The sequence below is a fragment of the Trematomus bernacchii genome, unplaced genomic scaffold (assembly GCF_902827165.1).
Source record: "Trematomus bernacchii unplaced genomic scaffold, fTreBer1.1, whole genome shotgun sequence".
Taxonomy (NCBI): Eukaryota; Metazoa; Chordata; class Actinopteri; order Perciformes; family Nototheniidae; genus Trematomus; species Trematomus bernacchii.
In genome coordinates this window covers 4,202,733-4,224,838 of record NW_022987698.1, presented here as the reverse complement: position 1 = coordinate 4,224,838, position 22,106 = coordinate 4,202,733, and the positions used below count along the sequence as shown (strand labels likewise).

Below are 22,106 nucleotides of genomic sequence, written 5' to 3'. Positions count from 1 at the left end.
GCAGGCAAGTAACCTTTAAAAGATGAGGTTCAAGGGATAGTTTAGCAGTTTGGTAATCAATATTGGGTAATCTATATGTCAAGACAGTTATTGAGTGTATTTTCCAAATTGTTAGAGTACTCCGGATGTGACAGAACAGATATATGATGGCCTGACATGGACGTCTGTTTAAGTTGAGATCAGACCTCGGTTTGCTGGCTCTAGTTTGTGTATCACATGGCACAGCCTACTTGTTCACTTCAGGGTGAAACTTGAGACAGCACAGCTTGCTGGAGCGGAAACCATTCACACAAGAAGACATATTTTATTGTACCTGTCCCTAAGACTTACTTTCTTCTGGCAACATTCGGTGCTGCCGGCTTTTGAACCTTATTTGGCTTGTCGACCACAGGATCTGCCTGAGCAGAGTGAGCACCCTGGTCTGTACTCTCTCTCCTCTGCCAGACAGGAACAGTCAGTTGGATTTGTAGTTGCCTCCTGATGTTTGACGTCATATTTAGGTCTCATATTCAAGTTTTAAAACATTATCTTTAAAGGTCCCCTATTGTACTTTTTTCCATCAATATATTATAGTTCTCAGATATATACAAAACATGTCTCTGAAGTGTTTGGCTCGAAATACCAAACGGATCATTGTAGCATCCCATAATCCCCTCTGTTTCAGCCCTGTTTCAAAAGTGCTGATTCTCTGTCTGTTACTTTAGATGAAAATAAGGAGCCACTCCCCACGCCCCTCTGAGAGATATTTGGTTAAAAAGAACACAATGGTGCTCTAGGAGGAGATTCAGGTGATAAGGTGGGGGGGGGTGTTACCTTGGTTGATGATTGGCTAATGGTTACACAAGCCAAAAAAACGTTATGACATCATAAAGTGGCCAAAATCTGATCAGCTCATTTTCAGACAGGTTTTTATATAAATGGATCAGGAGAGAAAGACAATGAATCTTTTTTCCTGAAACTTTCAGAATCTCTTTACACAGAGGGGACACATGTTTATGTATATAAGACATGAAAAAGTGGATGTTGCATAATAGGTGACCTTTAAGTTTAGTTGCATCATTAATCATTATGTGAAATGCACTACATCACATTTTTTCACGCGACAGTGCAGAAAATGTGTGCAGAATCATTTTTTCAGGGTCAATTTTTGTAAAGAAGCTGCTCCATCTTCCTGACAGGCGCTGCAGTGTGAATCCTCACCTGCCGCCCTGCAGCCTCTCTGCAGGATGAATGATTGACGAGGTCTAAAGGATGTCCACACTGCCTCTTTCAGTAGCTGCTGTCTCATCTTACCATGTTACCCAGAAATACATGCAACACCAGCCAGGTGTGTGAAACTAGGTTAAACAATTTGAATAATGCAAAGCAGCAATGCGGCATTGAAATCAGACTTTAAAAGTATTTCATTATTGAATATTAAAGAGGATTGACTGATAAAAGAGTTACTGTAGGAGGTATGACATGGTTAACGATCTGTGTGTGGATGCATATCTTAAAATGGAAAAACAGCTAAATGACGCCTCCCCGTAAATCACAGATTATAATTAGAACAAATGCAGCAGCCTAAAGAAAATCTGAGATCACTGAATATCACAGATGGCATGAATGTAAGCCGGCGCCTGTTGACAATGAATGACTGGCAGTGGGTTCTGTGTTAGGGAGACTGAATTCTAAGTACGATGAGTCACCCTCTCCTCAGGCCCCTCCCAGGAGGATCACATGGATCACATAAATCCCATGAATGAGGAAGTGACTGTCCTCTCCGAGTCCTCTGCCATCTAGTGGCCACGAAGCATTTGGGTTGACTGTTCCTGCCTTTGCAGAATATTGCAGGAATTTGAACCCTCCTTTACAATAAAGACATGCTGACTGTAAGATCTGAAAGGTTATATTTTATTAGTGTCATTCACAAATATGACTGCTTTTACACGATAGTTTGTGGTGGTGGACAGTAGCCTAACTACATTTACTCAAGTGCTGTTCTTACTTTACTGCATTACATTTATCTGATAACCTTAGTCATTCTGACAATTCAGATTAATAGTACTAAATATAATCAACAAATTATTTAGCATGTATTATCATAGGTTAATACACCGCTTTGCAAGCTACTTGGCTGTATAGTAAATAAAGTAAAATATGCTTCTCCTTTACCAGCTGCAACAATAATGAACGTATTCATACATCAATCATTATAACTTGTTATAATATCCTATACGACAGTGTGCAGGATGAGTACTTTTACTTCTAGTACTTTGATGTTGATACCTTTAAGCTTTTTCTTAAGTAAAAACAAAAATTCAGAAGTTTGTACTTGTAACAGAGAATTTCCAAAAATTGGGATCAATAAAGTACTATCTTATCTTATCTCTTATCTTCTACTTTTACTTGAGCATAAGTATATCATTTGTTCATTTGCGGAACAGTGAATTGTGATTATAAAAATAAAATCAATTACTTTCTAAATATCAGCAGCTGTCTGAAGCCTCTAACAAACAGCTAATATCATTTCAAAGAGGCCCAGTGTTTTCACGTGCTTTCACACAGACTGAGCAAAGCCCACCCTGTTGTTTCCGATGTCGAAGGCGGTGTAGTACTGCCGCATGAACACCTCTCCCAGGATCCAGATGCCGGCTCCAAACCCTGTGCTGCAGCCGGACGAAGACTGAGGAAAGAGGACATGATTCAACATCATCTTCATCACCTCAAGTATAAATACTGGAACAAAAGTAAATCTGTGTAAATACTTGTTTAAGAGATAAAAACTGGTACAACTAACTAGTATGGTATACATAAAAGGTTTATATGTTGCAACTAATGCATTTTGCAGCATGTACTTTATAGTTAGAACATTGTACAGAAAGGTGTTATTGTCATTTAGCCTATACCCTCATTGATGCAAATGGTTACACTAAATAAATAAAAAACCTGTTAGTGAAATGCAATACAAAACTTAATTCAAGAAGTTGTATTAGACTGCATTACTTTAGCTAGCTGCAACTAGTACATTGGCAACTGAATGTATACAAAAACAACACACATATATATTTGTTTCTTGTGGGTCAGCTATTGCCTGTGTATAAATATATATTCCTAACCAATGTTTTTGCATGTTTAATGTGTCTTTATGTGACTCTGTGAGAAATCCCGTTGGCTGACGTTAAACAGGCTTTGTCTTTGAGCTCAGTCTGTAACTCATGAATAAGAAACCCTTCCCTCAACCACTTACTTCTGGAAACAACAACATCCAGAACCATAATCTATTTATCGTTCATGCTGAAGGTAAAGAGTTATGGATTGCCTACAAGGCTGTAGCTGCAAGTATAAACTTATGTTATATAGATATTGATTCAGATGCCCTGGAGCTCTTTTTAAAAACATAATGGTTAGAATTTCTCATGTGGGGGTTCAGATTAATCCAAAGAGCTAAAAAGACACATGAAGTTATAATGGAGTGGATATACATTAGATTAAATCATTTTCTGTAAACCTGGCAACCCAAAGGTTGTCCATATTATAAATGAATTATTAAACTCTATAAAGCAAACATTTCTCCTAACAGTGGCTTATATTATGAGTTATTAACTTTCATAAAGCCATAACCTTTAACTATAAACCTTTATGTTTGCATTACAAAGAAGTAATATAGTACTTAAAACACAAACCTGTATTACGTAGGCTGATGGAGGAAGAGCAAAGTTGTAGCCGTTTATGTTGAACATAATTTCTGGCAAGCTATTCGTGTTTCTGCAGCTCACAGAAGCCTAAGAGACAGATTAACAAAATGTTACCTTTTAAAACCCAAAGCCATTCACTTAACATATTTCATATAATACCAAATGATTACAACACTCACTTCACCAAACTGATCTGTGGAGGCTCCCAGCCAGCCGTTGATGTTGTTAATGTCTTTGCTTGGGCCGATGATGTAAGAAGTCCCAGAGTCCACTACTGCTTCACAACCTCCAGAGCAGGCCACAGTGTTCCCATTGATGGTGATGCTGCAACACAAAGGAAGTGTCATTAAAAAAAAAGAAGAAGACCTCTGAATGATGTCAACTGTGAAGTGGCTATATGTTTAAAACACAGCATGGACATTTCAACTTGAAAAGGAAACTACCTTTGTATCTGGATGTTCCAATAGTTAGTGGCTCCGTACAGGGGGATCCAGTTTAGGCTTCCAGAGTAATAGTTGTAATCTGTTCCTCCCAGAAAAAGCATACTGCCCTCTAGAGAACTGGAGGCACAGAGATTTGAACAAAACAAATGAGTACTGCACCATTCATAAAGCATCCAAGTAAGTTGTTTTACAGCATTATTCCTCTGTGGGTCTCAAACACGCCTCACCTGCTCAGGTACATGGAGAACATATTCTGGGAGATTTTGCCCTGGTTCCACATGTTGTAAAAAATAGGTGTGCCTCCCTCGTGTGACAAGCCAGGGAAGGCCATACCAAGAATCCCATCCCAGGGAACAGAGTCAAGGAAATTCGCCTCTTCGTCAGCGAGGCCAATGATCTGGTGCTCCACGTAGAGGTCGCCTACCTGATTAGGAAGAGCAAATAGTCAAATGTTATAGGAAACTGATCAAATTCTGCATGGTATACACGGGTGTGACTCAGCAGCATTTGTGGAAGAAGAATTAGGATTATAACCAAAGTACCTGTATATTAATGTAAAAGTTCAAGTACAGGTTGCAATGTCAATTATATATCAATTGAGTATCAGTATCACATCCGAGGCATAAGTAACATTACATGGTTAGTACTGAGTGTGCATGATTATTCTACTTGTTGGGTTATCTCCAGCGGTTCCCTGGGCTTGAGCTAAACATTTTGGAAATCACAGGTTTAAACATAATTTTGTAAATTATGAATCTGGAAAGTAACTAGTCATTTTAGCTTTCAACTCGAGTACGGTATTTCCCTCTGAAATGTAGTACTTAGTTACTTTCTACCACTTGTCAACAGTTGGTAAAGGATTACCTTTACGATATCATATCCTGTGGTTCCTGATGCATATCCGCTGATGTACGATATGCGGAAAGTATTTGTGCCGGCCTCAAAAGTGGAGGATGCCGAGCTGCTGAACATTACATGATTGCCTAACAACAGAGAGGCAAAGAGAAACAAATAAAGTTTTGCTTCATCATACACAAAGACATGAAAGACTTTAGAGATCAGATGTACTGTCAATTCAGAATTATAGCAAGAACTAAGGATGCAACTAACAACAATTTTCTTATCAATAAATCACACTGCCAATCTTTGGGTGGCTGTTTGACATCCAGGATCCTCACTTTGTTAAATGAAGCTGCCACACACTTCACACTCACCACAGGCGGAGCTGTTGCAGCTTGCGGAGGGAACCCAGAAGTCGGAGGAGCCGGTGTCAAAGAGGACTTTAAAGACCTGAGGAGGGGTCCCGATGCCAATCTCTCCATAGTATGTAGTCTTTTCTCAAAATGAGATCATTAAGTCAGTTCATGTGTTTCATGACTGCACAGGGCAGTGTATGCAAGTGTTACAAGATTCAAGATTCAAGAGTCATACTGTAGACAAAGGCTTTATTGTCATATGCCCCATACAGTATCCACAGAAAAGTAATTCACAGGCTCCTTCTAAAGTGCAACATATAACATACTTAAGCGTAAAAACATTGAAAAAGAATAGTGCAAAGACAAAAAGAAATACAATTGTGCAAGAGAATGGTGCAAGGACACAATGGTGCAAGTGAAATGAGTAAACTACATACATGTAGAATAGAGTAAGATGTCAAATTAAGTCTATGTACACCAGAATAAAACATGTTACTTACATCAGGGTCAAAGGTCAATGGCACCACAGTCTGCTCGACCCTTGGGAGAAACTTAGCTGCCGGGTTGTATGGAAACTTCTTCCTGTACTCCTGGAACAGGCCTCTCTCCTCCAGCTGTTGCCGGGCAGACTTCCCTCTCTTCAGGGGAATCCTGAGCAGGAAGATTAACAGTTATCTGGAAACACACTCAGCAACACGTCGCGAGGATAGGTCAGACCTCATAACTTATCCTAAAAAGGAGTCTCGATCTTGGAGTGATTTAGGGAGGGAGAACAGGAAAATAAACGACTGTGTTTTTGAGAAGGTCAAGAGCTTGTCTCAGAGGAGGCTGGTTATTAACGGTTGGATTTATATGACCATATTATCAAGAGCACTTTACAGTTTGCTCCACATTCACACATCAAAGACAGCTATTAGTGCAGGCAGTGGTAACTAAAACATTGAATTGAGTACAATCTGAGGTTCTTGTACTTGAGTTTACATGTAATGCTTCTTCCACTGCAATGCATATCTGAGGTAAATATTGTACAATTTACTGCATTGCATGTTTTTGATTAACTTCAGGGAAGCAAACTCTATACTTCTCAATTTTTTTCGGTGATTTCATTTTTTTCTTTATGACATTCTAGCAAATGTAGCTCTTTGCCTTTTTTTGTGTTTTATTTTGCTTAAAACATAGAATTTCTACAATGTGGCACTGCTACTTTTATTTTTTTCCCACTGCATGCAGGTGCATATGTTACTAATTCAGTTACTAAACCAGCAAATATTACACATTTAATAATAATTCAGTGGTTGATGCTGACAAGTTTTGCTTGCACTTTATCAAAAATAATTTGGGTAAAACTGATTTTATTAAAAACATCTGAAACTCTTCAACCTTTTTGAAGACCATATACGGTCATTTGACTTCAAATAGGACAAAATAATCTACCATTAGAATAAATCAGGATAAAGATGATGTACTCTGTTCTAGAAAATAAATAAAAAATGAAAGTCTCAAAATGCAAAGCTTAACCTGATTTCATTATTTAAAAAAAACATTTCAAATATTTAAAAAAATTAAAACAGAATTTACGCAAAAAGTGTGTCAAAAAATATATTTTCTTTGTACAATAAGTTGGTGTGTGTTGTTTATCTTACCTGAGAACTCCCTGCGAGACGGCCAAGAAGGCCAGCAACACAAATGCAGACTTCATTATTTCTAAATGTTCCCGATGTAGATCTCCCAGCTCTTTATAGAGGTCAAAACTAGTGTTAACTCCACCTTTTTACAGTAACACTTCAAACAGGTGAACTGATAAGAAACCACTTTACAGAGCATCAATGCGTAAATTCAGATAAAGGAATGAATGGGAAATGAATGTGTTTTCCGTAATGCACTATAATCTATTGCCAGGAAAAATACATGATTTATCTTACTCAGTTCTTTATTCAAAGTTAACTTTAGAAATCAGCATTCAAAATCAACACAGAACTGTTTTGATATGTGTCTGAATACAAATCGCTGTACAATGAGTTCCACCCTTTCAATTGTCTGGTTCTGTTAATAATTAATCAAAATGAACTCAATGGTGAAAACAATGTATCGCGCCTCAAACCATAAAACATGTCAAATGAATATACAAATAGTCAATTATATGACATTTTTTGTAATTGTAAAAGAACTACATTGAAAAAGTGAAAGATGAAAACCTGTATCTTTGTACCAATAATCCTCACTGATTAACAGACCCATAGCTTTATATTTTATTTAATATTCCATTCCCTACACAATTAATGTAAATAAGATCCCGCTTTATATTGTGTTCACTTAAAATTGTTTTATTGTCAGAGTTTATAGATGTTCTATCTTCACGGTCTACTGTATATTTTAATGCCGTTTTATTTATATTTTGAGATGTTTACATTTCAGAATTGTTTATTTCTACTCATAACTTGTTTTGTTTTTCATGCTTTTGCAACGCAAGAAAATACCAATTTGGGATCAATAAAGTACATCTTATCTTATCTCTGATTTGATTTGGTCATCTTGTGTCAGCCTGTGTGATAAAACACAGATCAAATTACATTTCAAGGAATGATGTGAAGTCCAGTTCTGTGGTTGAGATTTAGGGAAATTATTATATAACCTATTCAACAGAAAAGGTCTTCTCTGTGTCACAATCTGAAGTTGCCACGGACAACATCACGATCACTTTAGCAAACAATAAGATATGGACAACTAAAATAAAAGTTCAGGTGTATTTCAGCACATTCTCCCAGCAGTAAGATTATAAGAGGTGAGAGAGCGGTGAGGTTTGACCTTTCCCAGACTGCTCTGAATGACTTTCTGTTGACTGTTCTCATCTATTGTGTGTACCTTTAGAAAGAAATGTAAAGTATAATTGACTACTTTAAAGGTCCCTCTGTTTCATAAAATAATGCCCTGTCACATTAAGGGGTGTTCTAAGTATTAATGGCTTTTACAAGATAAAGAGTGAATGCAAACGTTATTGACATTAGTGACATTTCCCATAATAACATTATCACCTGTCAAGCGTAAATCAACTGGATAAGCTTATCGTATTATTTATTTTTAAAAACACTGATAGCGTATCGTTTCTCCCTCTGTGAGTTCAGGGAGTTTAACATGCCAACATCTCACCCTGCCCTCTAGAGGAGCAGCCGTCTAAAGACCAGATCAGACCACTCACACTCAATAAATAAAACACACAACATCAGAATAGGTTTAGAACAAGAGCTGCTTTTATTCAAGCACAAACAAATGCAATGTAGATTATTCATATAGAATACTAACAATTAATGAATAAGAAAAGTGCACATTTTGAAACAAATGTTAAATATACTCACCAAGGCATGGCTTCTGTGGTCTGATGACATCCTCATGACTTCAGATTCATAACAGCGGAGTTCATTCAAAGGGACGACTGAAAAGAAGTTGTCTTTCCTCCAGGCTGAGTGGACAACCTGCAATACTCTCTAGTTATGACGGGCACATTCAAAAAACGTTCACATCTGTAAAGAACACACCATACTGTCAACAATAACAATCATCTCTGGGTTGGCCTCATATTTAGAAGTAAATTGCACAGCTGTTTATCAGACCGTACATTTTTTATTGGAACACACTTTTTACAGGATAAAAAAATATGTTTGATTTGTTTATAATTTTGACTCTAAAACTTAATTATAATTCATATATAGTAAACCAATAGGTTTAGGTTTGTTCTAAACAGCTTCCTGTCACATGCAGGTTTCTTATCTAAAATACAAAAAACTAGGACTGATCATTTTCGTTTATTATCTGTTGATTTTTTCTTCCGATTATGACATGGTTGTGGTTCGGTCTCTCAAATGTCAGAAAATGATAAAAAAAAATAAAAAAAACATGTTGGCCAGTGTTTCCAAAAGCCAAAGAAGATGTCCTCAGATGACTCAAATGGTTTTGTTCCTCAAGTATAACTAAAAAAGATTTACGGTCAAAGAGGAGTAAAGAAACCAGAAAACATTGCCTTTTAAAAAGCTGAAGAAAGAAATACTTGGATATACTATATCATTTATTTACATATCTGACTGCCAAATATGATGTCCTCAAATGACTCATGGTTTTTTCCTTAAGTAAAGAATATCCAGTTTTCAGTCATAGAGTAAAGAATCCAGAAAATATTCTCATTTCAGAAGCTGGAAGGGAAAAATATATACTTACTATTACTTGAAAAATGACATGGACGTCACTAATTGTAAAGTCATATAAGCAAGTCATGCATTAACTGCCCTTTATTCCCTGATTGATTGATCTCGACTCCAGTGCCACATTTACTGTGCCACGCTCATGTGGAATAAACCTACTTTAATTACTTATGCTACCATCCGAACATATCTAATATGAATAATTACACTTATAGCGATTATTTACATATCTGACTAACCACTACTGACGGCGCACTGCAGGATGAATAATACTGCTTTTATAATGTCAGATTAAGCCACCGCCTGTTGAACATCGTAACCAGTGATGACTCAGTTAGGATTATAGATCACTAAAGCTTCTGTTGAGAAAGCTCCAATATTATGTGTTAATACATTCTCAGACATTTAAATAAACTAGCTAAGATATCAATCCAAAGAAAGGCACATGGGTTGGATAAAGTAAAAACAGACTGATCTTTTAAGAAATATTCCATGAATCATCTTGTATGTCTTCCTGGTTGACTAATGGCAGGTTCCTAATGTCTGGTATGTAACATTTACACATGTTGCTTTACAGGAGCTTTCTTGTAGTGATCATTATTTGTAATTTGACAAATGGAAAAGTGTCCGAATAATCAGGAAACAAGTAAGTAGACCTGACTGACGGGATATTTGCTAAAAACTATAAACAAACACCTGAAAAATGTGAAAGTGAAAATGTTTTTTTTTGGTTTTTCAAAGGGGATGGAAAGCATCAGTTCAGGTAAATCATTTTCTGTATGTTTTTGGTTATAGCTATTAAATAGGGTAGTGTGTGTTGCAGTCGTCTTACACATTGAATACGTACCTGGTTCAGTGGTTTGGGACATCTTGATACTTTACCTGTGGATTAGGAGCAGCCAGAGCAGAGGACAGGGAGACTCGAATCCTCCACAGGAAACCATGACTCTGCGGCGGCGGGGTGTGGACACTTGTCACTCGTCGTCTCTGTTGGCGATGAAGCAGCGATGAGCAGCAACAGCACCGTCTTGATGATAAACATCCTGACTCAATGACAGCAGGATACTCTTCACTTTGCTTTCATATGCAGTTAAAAGAGTGTGTAAATCACATCAATATCTCAACTAAAGATTAGGATTCCCTGCACAGGCAATCTGTTCTCTTCTGTCGTGTTTCCTCTCCATTTTAAAAGGCCAATAAAGCGGATGCTGCGTCACTGTCTCGACCTTTCCTCCGACTCGGGATGAGACACATTTTGAAGTCTGGCCCTAGCACAGAGATTCTTCTTCAAAACTCCAATGCAAGAACAACAAGCAACTAACACAAATGAACTCTGCTCCTCTCTCGAGCGGCTGCAGGCGCCGAAACAACCCTCTGGATGCTGGAGCCAGGTGAGAGAGAAGGCCGGGGGCCGCGGTGCTTCCTCTGGGGGGGGGGGGGGGGGGCGGCAGACGCACCACCAGCTGATTCTGGCAAAACGTGGACAGATGATTCTCAGCCACACCTCGGGACACAGGCCAGAGGCGACTGAGGAATAAAGCCACACATCTGAAGACACAGTGACTCTAAATTTGCCTTTGCTGAGGGACTGCCAAAAGTATTCTAGTTTGGGCAAATTTCAATTTGAAATCACGCTCCTCACAAATGATGGTCAACCAAATGAAACACAGAACCTCCCATTGATTCTCACACTTCCTCTCCTTTCTGCTGGGAAGGCTCCTGCTGTCAAAGTGATAAAGCCTTCAGAGTTTGAAAGACAATTCCAAGAACAGAAAAGGTCACAAAAGTTGTCTTCCGAGGCACTCGTGTTTCCCACGTAAGAGCAAATTTATTGAGACAAAATCTATCAAGTGCATGTCGCACTGTGACAGTTAGGTATACTTCTTAGGCCCATGAGCACTGATGTTCTCCATTTCTCTCTCCAGATATCCTGAGTATACAGCACAAATCATTTCTTTTTTCTCCTTTTGAAACAGTATTTATATCAAAGCATAAAAAACAATCATTCAAAGTCCTTTCAGAGGAAGGCGTGGAAGGCCGTGAGATCAGCCTCATTCATTCAGAAGTCCTTTGATAGCGGAGCAATGATTTATACTTTTAGACTCCTGATCAGTCATTCGAAATGTGAAGGGCATACATAGAGCGCGTCATTTATAGGTTACATTAATCTTTTTAAACAGTACATGCTTTGCTGGGGTAGTATATGTCATTAGTGGATAATAAAAAAGTGACAAATGTATTAACCAATGACTGTTTAACCAAATTAAAGGGTGGCAATTACAGTACAATATAAAAAGGGTGGACAAACACAACCCTGTCTAATCTGCCACTCAAATAAGTCATGTACAACACATAGCTGTGCACAGCTGGCCACATAGGGGGTGTGGAGACTCCACAATAATAATATTTAGAGCTGAAACAATCAGTTGATTGTATTTAAACTACATTATGATATATTTGACTGTTCATAGGAACATAAAAGCTACCTGAAGATCATCACTGTGATTATATGGATTCTTTCCCCCACTCTTCTGATGTTTTATTGACCGAATAATTGTTGAATTAATCATAAAACAAACTAGTAAATTCATCAAAATTTAAAATTATTAGTTTCAGCTCTAAATATTAACTTATAACATAAAAACAGTTCAAAAACCTTGAGGTCAGAAATAAAGACAGAGCTTAACGTCGGCTCTTACATCATTTGAAGTCAATTTGAACTCGCTTCATGAAGCCAGTACTTTGCATTTGAACTGTGTTTAGCTACGCTATGATGTAAAGGTGTACATACTACAAAACATAAGCATTAACCTAAACCTTGTAATGACACATTCACCTCCAGATGTGGCTTCAAAGGACAATTGAAGTTTAATGTGATCTATTATACTTGAATCCTTAATGTTTAACACCATTGTTGGAAGCTTAAAGCAGGAGGGGCCAAATGTGACAGAAATAGAAAAGCTATTATAAATGAAAATTTGAATCAAATGTTTACTTTGTCAGAAAGAAAATACAGACGCACATCTGGAATCTGCCTATGAATCAGTAAGCTTTAGAGCAAGTAGATATATATCTTAGATCTTCTGTACATTACTTTGATTTCATTCTTTCATAGACTGGCTGTACAAACATTAGAGCACAACAAACATGTTGACACTGGCTAAATCTATGCCGAGTACACATCAAATGAAAGCACTATTCTTTGTTTTGTTTTAAATTATCTTTTGTTATAGGCAGGCATTGTATGAAAGAATATAAAGGACTTGTGTTTCTCTTTAAATGATATAAGGCAACATATAGTATTGATTCACTGAACTGTAGCTTGCTCTGAATTACTTTGAGCAAAGTACCTTTCAAGTCAAACACATCTGAAAACTAAATAGCAGAAAGCAGTGTGTCACCGGAGCAATCATCACATTTACCAAAATGTATTCAATACCATGTGACTTTGATTTTCATAAAACTTCAACAAGTAAACTGATCCCTATAATTTCCTCTTATTTCATTATTATTTCTACCTGTTTTTACAACCCACAAATGAACAGTTCATGAGCGTGAAAAGGAACATTTAGACATTTTGTTTTCAGGACGCTCCTCTGATAATGACCATCACCATGTAATCGTCCTCTGATTTGGCAAAGGCTAGAGCAGAGGCATCCACGAACTGCTTTGAGAACTCACATGGGGGGAAAGCGTGAAGGACTCCTGCGTGGTCCTTGTCACGGCCCCCCCCCACAGGGAGGCTGATGATGCCGGCCGCCTCCTTCTGCTTCAGGTAGGACACCAGGTTCTTCAGGGGTCTCTCCGCGCTGCTGGCGTCCTGGGTCGCTCCCTCCTCAGACTTCCCGGGCACGGCCATGAGGACGGCGTATCCGCTGGAGCCGGCGGCCTTGATGCGGCGAGAAACTTCATCCAGTTTGGGCTGGTCGAGGCGCAGGCGCTGGCTGATCTTCAGCTGGGACGCTGCACTCCCTGCAGAGCCCGGCAGCAGCAGGCTGGACGCCACCGCCATGTCCCCCTCCAGCAGGTGCAGGGATGTGGGGAAGCTGCTGTTCTTCAGCAGGAGGACGCCCTGCCAGACCTGACTCAGCTTCTGTCCTGCAGCTGGGGGCTTAGACTGCTGACCAGATTTGGAGGAAGGATGTTCCTCCTTCCTCGCTGAATCGCTGGCTTTGAGTTTGCGGTCCTTCTCGGAGCCCGGGGCTGCTGGGCTCAGGGTTTTTCTTCTCTTGTCTCCAAAGGCAGTGTTCTGGCGATCTCGGACAGGGGACGTTCTGCCAGAGCGAGACAGGCGTTCAGGATCACTGGCGCGCCCCCCATCCCGGCTGTTTCCTCCGGGGCTGCGCTCTAATGACTTGCCATGGCGGCGCAGACCAAAGTTACTGTTGTCAGGTGAAGGATCCAGTCGGCGTTTGCGGCTAAGATCTCTGCCTTGTAGCTCCCGCTCACGCTCTATTGACCAGGGCTCATGGGGACGCCTGTCCAGACGACCAATGGGGTCAAAGCCTGCTCCCCGCATCCTGTCGGGCACACCCATGCCCGGCCATTCAGCGCTGGTGAACAAGTCCCTGTCTCTGAAGCGACCAGGAAGTGGAGGAGACCTCTCCCTCACCCTCACAGGGTCTGACAGGCGGTGGGCAAAGGGCTCAGGAACAAAGTCATAGTGTGGCAGTGGGAGGGGGAGCTGCACATACTGCTGCTGCTGCTGGTAGCGGTGCTCTGTGTCTGCGAAATCCACCCTGAGTCTCCTGTCAGGACCCCCGAGAGGGAAGCCTCTCATGTGAGTACATGCAGCCTGAGCAGCATCCAAACTTTCATACTGGATGTAAGCCCACACCTCTCCCTTCCTGTAGTCTATAGTTCTGATGGTGCCAAAGCGGTCAAACTCCTTGGCCAGTGCAGCAAGTGAAACCCAGGGTCCAAGGCCCCCCACCCAAAGCCTGGTCGTGGGTGTGGGTTTACCATAGCCTATCTTTATTGGGTTGTGGCCCACCACTTTCCCTGACATTGCTACTTTGGCACGGTGAGCCATGTCCAGATTCTCAAACTTCATGAACCCATAGGTGTTGCACTGGTCTCTCACTGCCCGCTTTATGTCCACCTCTGTGATCACTCCGAACCTGTCAAACGCCCTCCTCAGGTCGCTCTCTGTCACACTGACGTCCAGATTACCCAGAAACAAAGTCCTGTTGGCCCTCTGGTCATCCTCAGGGGTCATCAGGTCCTCCTCACGGAAAACAGCACATTCAGGGATGAACGGGGGTCTATTCCTGGCATCATATACGGAAAAGTCTCTCTCCCTTTCCAGCTCTCTTATGTGAGGTGGAGGAGGCGGGGGAGGGGGAGGAGGAGGAGGGGGGAGACGGCCCAGAGCCAGCTGCTGTAATCGGTAGTCTCTGTACCCCATGCCAGTGGGGGACAGGGGCCTCTGAGAGTGGAGATGTCTATGTCCTGGAGGGAAATTGTCTTTAGAAACAGGGGAGCGGCTCCGGAGTCTGTTGGTGTAAACTGTCTCTATCTTCAGAGGCCGGTCGTACAGCACCAGCTTTCCGCGGGCGTGTTTAGCCGACCTGGCGTCATCCGGCCTCCTGAAGTTTACATATGCCACCCGGTTCTCGTTTTCTCGACTGATTTTAACACTCACGTCTCCAAACCTCTTAAACTCGTGAAACAGCCCGTCTTCTATCTCCTCGTCGTTCAGCTGGTTGCCCAGTTCACTTATTTTGAGAGTCTTGTACTCATTTTCTGGGGTAGACGGAGGCCGCAGGTCGCTGCGTGAACCGGACCTGGATGTTTCCGCCTCGATGTCAGCGCCTCCATACGGCTTGTTCGCAGGAACTACTCCATAGTCGTAGCCGCTGCCGGTCCGACTGGATGGATTGTGTCCGTCTGAATCCCTCATGTCTCTTTTCTCACCGTGTAAACTCCTCCTGGATGAAGCTCCGCTTTGAGAGGAGCCGTTGTTGCTGCCAGCCGTCGACAGGGTTCCGGGCTTCTTGCTTCCTCCTCGGTCTCTGCAGTCATCTGGCGCCCGGGAGCGTTTCTTCACCGGAGACCGCTCTTTCCCCTTCATTTCCAAAAGCTGATGTCTGCCGTCTTCACACAACAATCTGTTTAACTCTTAGCCACTAAATTACAGCTGAACTCTCTTAACTTTAACGCGTTTTCCACAACACTCTCAGGCGAGCGACACAACCGCCATGTTGGACTACTACTTGCACTACTGTACAGGAAGTCCCGCCTTACACGTCATTAGAGGAATGTGATTGGCTGAGCGGGCTGTCGGTCATGTGCTCAGGGTGCGGCTCTACTGTGGGGTCAGAGTACACGATAAGCTGATCTGAAAATGACAGAAAGATAATTATTGTGACAAGAGTAGCACGAAAAGAGGAGAACACGGAAGTCTGTGTTTCACATAAATATAATCTTAGTCTTGAATAAATTATACTAACCCATTTGCCCAAATACTATGTTGTTCTGATTGGTCTAAATCTGTTATACTTTGTATTGTGTAACATCAGCTTGCAAGTTTAAGATCATCAAGATATGCCCAAATACGTAATGTTGTATGCTACGAGGAACTCCCTTTTGAAAAAGCCTAGAGAACATTTCCAAAACAAACCAAAAAATATTTTCAACTTCTCAATTATACAAAAAAACAGTACACGTTTATTTAGCTTTCATAACCTCAACACAACATAGTTAGAATTGTATACAATTGTATAGCAAAGCATTTGTACAGGCTGCATGGTGACCTTGATGTAAGGACACCGACAGTGTATTGAGCAATACTTGGTAGAAAAAATATCACTTCATTTACAGTGGAGGAGGGGCGCTGCTGGGATGAACCAGCTGTTTGCATTTGCAATGCCAGGGACTTGACAAGCTGTGTATAAGTACAATAAATGCATATATAGTGTGTCTGAGCTGGATAGAATAAGATAGATGATACAAAAAGTGCTATGGAGCTGATCTTTCTACCATTTTTCAGTAATCACTGTACTTTATCTGCAGTATTTATCCGCAACGCTGAGCATATGTGCCCAGCATGTACAAATTAGTGTAGATTCACTTGTGCAATAATCACACACGTAATCTATATTGCACAATTTAAAATACAGAAACAAATCAACATATCATTCATTTAGATAATTGATCTGTATGTGTTAACCACCATGAGTGGTGCATGGATATTACTTTATATTCTGTCTTATTTGTAATTAATAGTTTTGCTAGGTCACCATTGAAAAAGAGATTTATCTCAATTGAGTCTGGTTGAATAAAGGTTATACCACATGTACACCAGCAGGAGGCAGAGAAGCTCCTCCTAACAACCACATCAGCTTTGGTTTCGTTTATCTGTGAAACACAAAGGGAAAACACTTACTATCTGGACTGGCTACAGACTTCAGTTTCCTGATTATTGACTGAAACTCTCCTCGGGGGCTGAGAGGCAGTAGAGTAAAACAGTTAACTTAGAAACCTGCAGAGCGTCTGTATGTCCAGTCTGCACCCTGGATGTAAACATGTCCCATCATTACCATGAATAAAGCATGAAGAAACCACTAATGAAACCTAAATTGCAAGATTAAAAAACAAACCAAACCTGCTCAGTTTAACTTTAACTATTTTGTCTAAACAAGTCATTATTTTAACATTGATACATTTGATTGCGCTGTTGATGTTCTGCTTCTCTATATTTTATGAAATAATTAAGATCATTACTCAATACCATTGAGTCACATGTTGAACAACCCCTCAGATCAGTTTGAATTAAATTAGTTTAAGAGTTGACGTTGAGTTTCTTTAGGTTCAAGAAAATGTATTAAAAAAAGATCATTTAGATCATGTTACTGTAAAAGTATGATCCAATCCAATCCAACTTTATTTCTATAGCACATTTAAAAACAGCAGAGTTGACCAAAGTGCTGTACATCAATTGATATATATATATAAAAAAACAGATAGGACATAAAACACAGGACAATAAATCCATGCTAAAAGCCTTAGACTGAAAACTCTAATACGTGACGTAAAAACAATATAAAACCCCAATTTAAAAGCACAGACTGACATGTCTTATAGGTGGTCTGCAAACGCACGGGAGAATAACTGGGTCTTCAAACTGGATTTAGAAACAGGCAAAGTGGGAACAAATCTGATCGGGGGGGCAAATCGTACCACAGCCTGGGAGCTGCTCCAGCAAAGGCCCTGTCTCCCCGCTGTTTCAACCTCGACCTCGGGACCACATGGAGAAATCTGTCAGCAGACCTCAGTGACTGGAGGATGTATAAGGTTTGATAAGGATGGCAGCTGTGATTGACAGACCATCTATCTTTGAGTAAGGGGCAGGTAAAATAAGAACTCCTTCTCCCTGCTCCTTTCCATGATGGGCTGTTTAAACTGCTCTAAAGAGTACATGTGTTGTGAATGGTTTACCATAAGTGGAACCAAAGAAAAAAGAAAATAAAGTTGATTTTCATCTCAATGAACTTGTTGTGCTCTTTCTAACTACACCACAACACACCAATCTGTTTTGCCAGTGGGGTATTTTTTTTGTTGTGTGTGCACTTTTACTATTATTGATAATAGGCAGTTGTGAAATGTTGAGGCATGTATGTAGGGCGCTCCCACACGCAGGATTACAGCCTGCAGGGCAGCAGGGGGGAGAGATGGCATCCAATTATGAGGCCATGTTGCTCTATGGACAGAAAAGCTGACGATTCAGAAACTTTTATTACGCATGTGCAAACAAGTACACACACCCAAGAAGGCAACTGCTTTTTCGGTTTACTTTCCCAGTACTTTATGTGAGATTGCTTAGATTTTGAATTAGGGTTAGTTTAAAACTAAACATCTCTCTCTGTTTTCCCTGGTTATTTTAGAAAGAAATATTCAAGTCTACTCTTCCAAATCAAAATGTATAAAAGACAAAAATTAATATCCTGATCATTTTACAAAAAATAATTTACTGTAATCACTTCGGTTTTGAAATTGTATCATATTTATTTAAATTCTTTGCTCCCAACTTTTAATCTGCTCTCTTTTTGTTTCACTAAACAATGCGCCTTTTTATTTGTTGCATCAACCCTGTTGCTCCGACAATGCTTACATGCAGTGTGCTTTGCTGCAGGGGTATTTTACTAAGATTATGTTGTTCAAAAATGGGGACAGAAGCTTTGCCCTCGACCCATGTGAGCTGGACCGGCCCCTGTTTGAGAGACCATCTGGTGAAGTTCTTCTGTAGACTGTCACATGTTCCTGTGCAGGCCCAGCAAGGCAATCTGCCACCCAGTATAACATTGGTTTAAGTGTAGAAATGTGTTCATGCTTTAAATCTCTAACATCCAGGTCAGTTGTCTGTCCTCAAACCAAAACATTCATCCATCACTGTGTCAACTAAATAGTGCTTACATTTAAAATGGTGGCGCTGATTGCTGCGTGTTCACACCAGATAACAAACAGGAAGAAAACCTATACAGAGACATGCTTTTGTTAAATATTTAAAGTAAGATACATGCCAAATTCACTAAGGCCTGTAATATGACCTCACTGCAATATGAAACCTTCATTATACTGCAACAGATAGGCGTTTCATATGATAGTAACCATGAAAAACAGAAAGGGATGCAATGACTTTTGTAAATGAGCTGTCAAAGGGGAAATCTGCAAAGGATTAGTGAGGGGGAAAAACAGTTTTTAATGAGTTTCTATTTTTGTTCATTGCATTAAGGTGAACAGCCTGACCCACTGCTGGCGTTCATGAAAGACAGACAGATGCTGAGTAACAGATCTGTGTGAGCATTTCTGCACAACAACCAAAAGACAACTGATCCCGCTCCTGTCTCATTTAAACCGGTATGCAATGCTCTCTGAACGTCCCCGCCATGCGTGTAAGCAGTTAAAGCCATCACACTGTGTTTCCTTACTTCACCGTGTCTTGGCTGTTGTTTATATACATTGCACTGTTCATTTCTTATTGTATCTGCATTTTGAGTCTCCTCATAGGGTTTTTTAAAAACACTCTGTATAGATAAACACACTAGGGTTGAAACCATGTGGCAGAGCACTCCAGTGTGTTTCCAGCCCAACATGACCCACTTTCTCTATATCTGAACACCTGCACATCACCAGCATGGGCTCACCGATGCACATGGGTAAAAGGAAATGCTACAACAGTTTGAGGATGCGTGAACAGATAAGCAGAAAGCCACAGTTGCTGGGTGTTTTTTGACAGATGTAAAATAAAATTATGCATGAATTAAAGAGCCCTTAAAAAAAAACATCTTATAGGGGAATATATGAAAAGTATGAACATTTCATAACTGCCTTAAAATAGTGAGCGATGGAGTGGTCTTGGGACATGCCTTAATTAATCGTCCCAATGCAATGATCACAGAGAGCAATGGGGGCTAACAAATGTAGACATCAATGTCTTTGACTCATCTGTTCACATCCATCAAAAGTGTTCACATTCACCTGCTTTCTATTGCAGTGCATATGTAATTGCGTTTGTTCAAGTGCTTGTGCTCAGAATGATGGCCTAGATAAGCTATAGCGCAGAGGCCAGTGCAGAAGGGAATCTTTTTTTAGGAGCTGAGAGTGACCCAGACACCGCAAAACACAAGGGGAGAAACAGGAGGGAGGAGGGGGAGGAATATAAATCAGACTGGAGTAAAGGAAAAGTACTGGGCGGATGTGGCGGTGCAGATGCAGAATGCAGGAGCGCACGTGAGTGGAAGTGGGGGTGTGGGGGGAGCACGGAAAAGGAGAGCGGGTTCTGCAAAGCGGTGGGAGACAATGTGAAGTTAGAGGCGACTGAAGGTGAACAGAGGAGTGGGAACGTGCAGAGAACGGGTGCTGACGTCAGACCCCATGGACCATGAGATACAACAACAATCATAAAGGATATTGGAAGTGAAGATTCTAGAGAGACATTCTTTATAAGAAGGAGGACACTGCGCAGAGAGAATGAGACAGAGAGCAGAGGAAAGGACGCTGATGCTAAAAATAAACTTGTAAATAACTCCCAGCCCTGAGAGCATGCCAAAGAGAAATGTTAAAGACTGTGAAGTCAGTTCAAGAAATACTGTCACTCAAGTTTTCTGTGCTTTAGTTATATTTATGCTGAGATTATTATTCATGGCTGCAGCGTTCACTCTTTGGATGGAAATGAGAGTCTGTCCATTTAATCCTAATATATTTGCAATGATTTAATTGATGGCCATCAGGGTTCGAACTGAGGATGAATCCTACTGACTTGATAACCCCTTGACTTCTCTCAGCATCTGAAGGACATCAATGTCTCCCTCAGGTTATGTCAAAATAACTTTGGGGGTCTTGATGACATTCACATGAGCAGCTATTTTTGCGCTTGTCGTTAATAAGCAAATTATATGATGTAAATATAATAGTCTGACATTAGCTTTAGCATTAGCTTTAAGGACCACTGTGCCCAAGTGCAGCCTCACAGAGCTAATAGCATGGCCATGAAAGAAAGTGTGTGATTTGTGATATTGGGCTATGAAAAAAGAATTGACTAGACATCTGGTGCTGGGTTGGGTGCTGAATAAACAAGATCAGATCTCTGGGGTTTTACCAAATCTCAAACTCTGCAGATTATCACAGCAGGAGCAAAGTTAAAAACAACATTTGTAAAAGTAGGTACAATAATTGCTGGTACGAGTAAAGAACATTAATAAAGTGAAGGCAAAACAAAGCTGCTGCTCCTCAAACCCAGATGGGATTGTTCGGTCAAGTGCTAACTAGAGGGCAGCAGCATTGTGGTACCAACAGTCCCACAGGCCTGCAAATCTGCTGATGCAGTCTAAATAAAACCTAGAAAATTATGCAAGTGTATCATTGAGTGACACCACGCTCACTTAGCAGATGCCCTGCAGCAGTCGAGGCTGTACTGTGTTAATCAAGAGCAATTGCTAGTTCTTCGTGGAGGAAGATTGTGACCTTAAATTCGCTTTATTGTTACAAACCTACATTCTGCCTCAGCCACGTCGTCCATTTCCCTGTTAGAGACTTCTGGTCAGACAGTTTCTCCCAGGAGACGAGGTGAGAAAAAGGCTGTTGAGAGTAAAAGTGAGGTGAGAAACCTTTACAGATGATTAACTTTACACATCTAAGGAAACACAGTTTGAGGATCAATCAGTATAAAACAACCATGTATAGTATTTAGATTTACCGTAATAAAACTCCATCTGTTAACCACAGGATCGCGAAGAAGTCACAAAAAAACATTCACTTATCTAAGTTAAGGTGACTTGATTGTGAATGTTGAAAATGCATGTTGTTGCTAAAAGGATAAAGACATCTTAGGATAAAGGAATGCAGAAGGAAAGTGCGAGATGGGACAAAGTCATTCATACGATGCTGAGGTTGCTGTGGCAACTGTTCCCAGCAGTCAGCTGGAAGAAGGTGCGTCAAAAGCGTCAGCAAGTGACAAGCAGCTGTAGAAATAGATCAAACAGACCAGAACTACACTGTGGGCTTTAGTCGAACCTTGGACACAGTCTGAACAACATCACAAGGCATCACAAATGCAGGTAAATTAGCTTTAATTCAAAAGTATTGTGGACGTGGAAT

General features: G+C 40.5%; 2 protein-coding genes across 2 annotated transcripts; both read right to left on the bottom strand.

Annotated features, from left to right (window-relative positions):
- Positions 1 to 1,891: 1,891 nt before the first annotated feature.
- On the bottom strand, positions 1,892 to 7,015 carry LOC117489651 (pepsin A-like). Its single transcript, XM_034139116.1, has 9 exons — positions 6,960 to 7,015; positions 5,817 to 5,967; positions 5,335 to 5,452; positions 4,985 to 5,103; positions 4,348 to 4,544; positions 4,121 to 4,237; positions 3,857 to 4,001; positions 3,666 to 3,764; positions 1,892 to 2,665 (listed from the first exon to the last, which is right to left on the bottom strand). The coding sequence occupies exons 1-9, from the start codon at positions 7,013 to 7,015 to the stop codon at positions 2,540 to 2,542; spliced, it is 1,128 nt and encodes a 375-aa protein (XP_033995007.1). The 3' UTR covers positions 1,892 to 2,539.
- A 4,281-nt stretch (positions 7,016 to 11,296) lies between these two features.
- LOC117489553 (RNA-binding protein 15-like) lies at positions 11,297 to 15,898 on the bottom strand. The gene has a single exon (XM_034138923.1). The coding sequence runs from the start codon at positions 15,580 to 15,582 to the stop codon at positions 13,093 to 13,095; it is 2,490 nt and encodes an 829-aa protein (XP_033994814.1). The 5' UTR covers positions 15,583 to 15,898; the 3' UTR covers positions 11,297 to 13,092.
- Positions 15,899 to 22,106: the final 6,208 nt, after the last annotated feature.

Bases quoted from the DNA above. Each gene is read 5' to 3' on its own strand.
- LOC117489651 (XM_034139116.1), bottom strand. From the start codon at position 7,015: ATGAAGTCTGCATTTGTGTTGCTGGCCTTCTTGGCCGTCTCGCAGGGA. The intron at 4,238-4,347 runs GTGAGGCGTGTT...CTGTGCCTCCAG, and splicing joins TTCTCCATGTACCTGAGCAG to TTCTCTAGAGGGCAGTATGC. The intron at 4,002-4,120 runs GTAGTTTCCTTT...TTTGTGTTGCAG, and splicing joins TGGAACATCCAGATACAAAG to CATCACCATCAATGGGAACA.
- LOC117489553 (XM_034138923.1), bottom strand. From the start codon at position 15,582: ATGAAGGGGAAAGAGCGGTCTCCGGTGAAGAAACGCTCCCGGGCGCCA.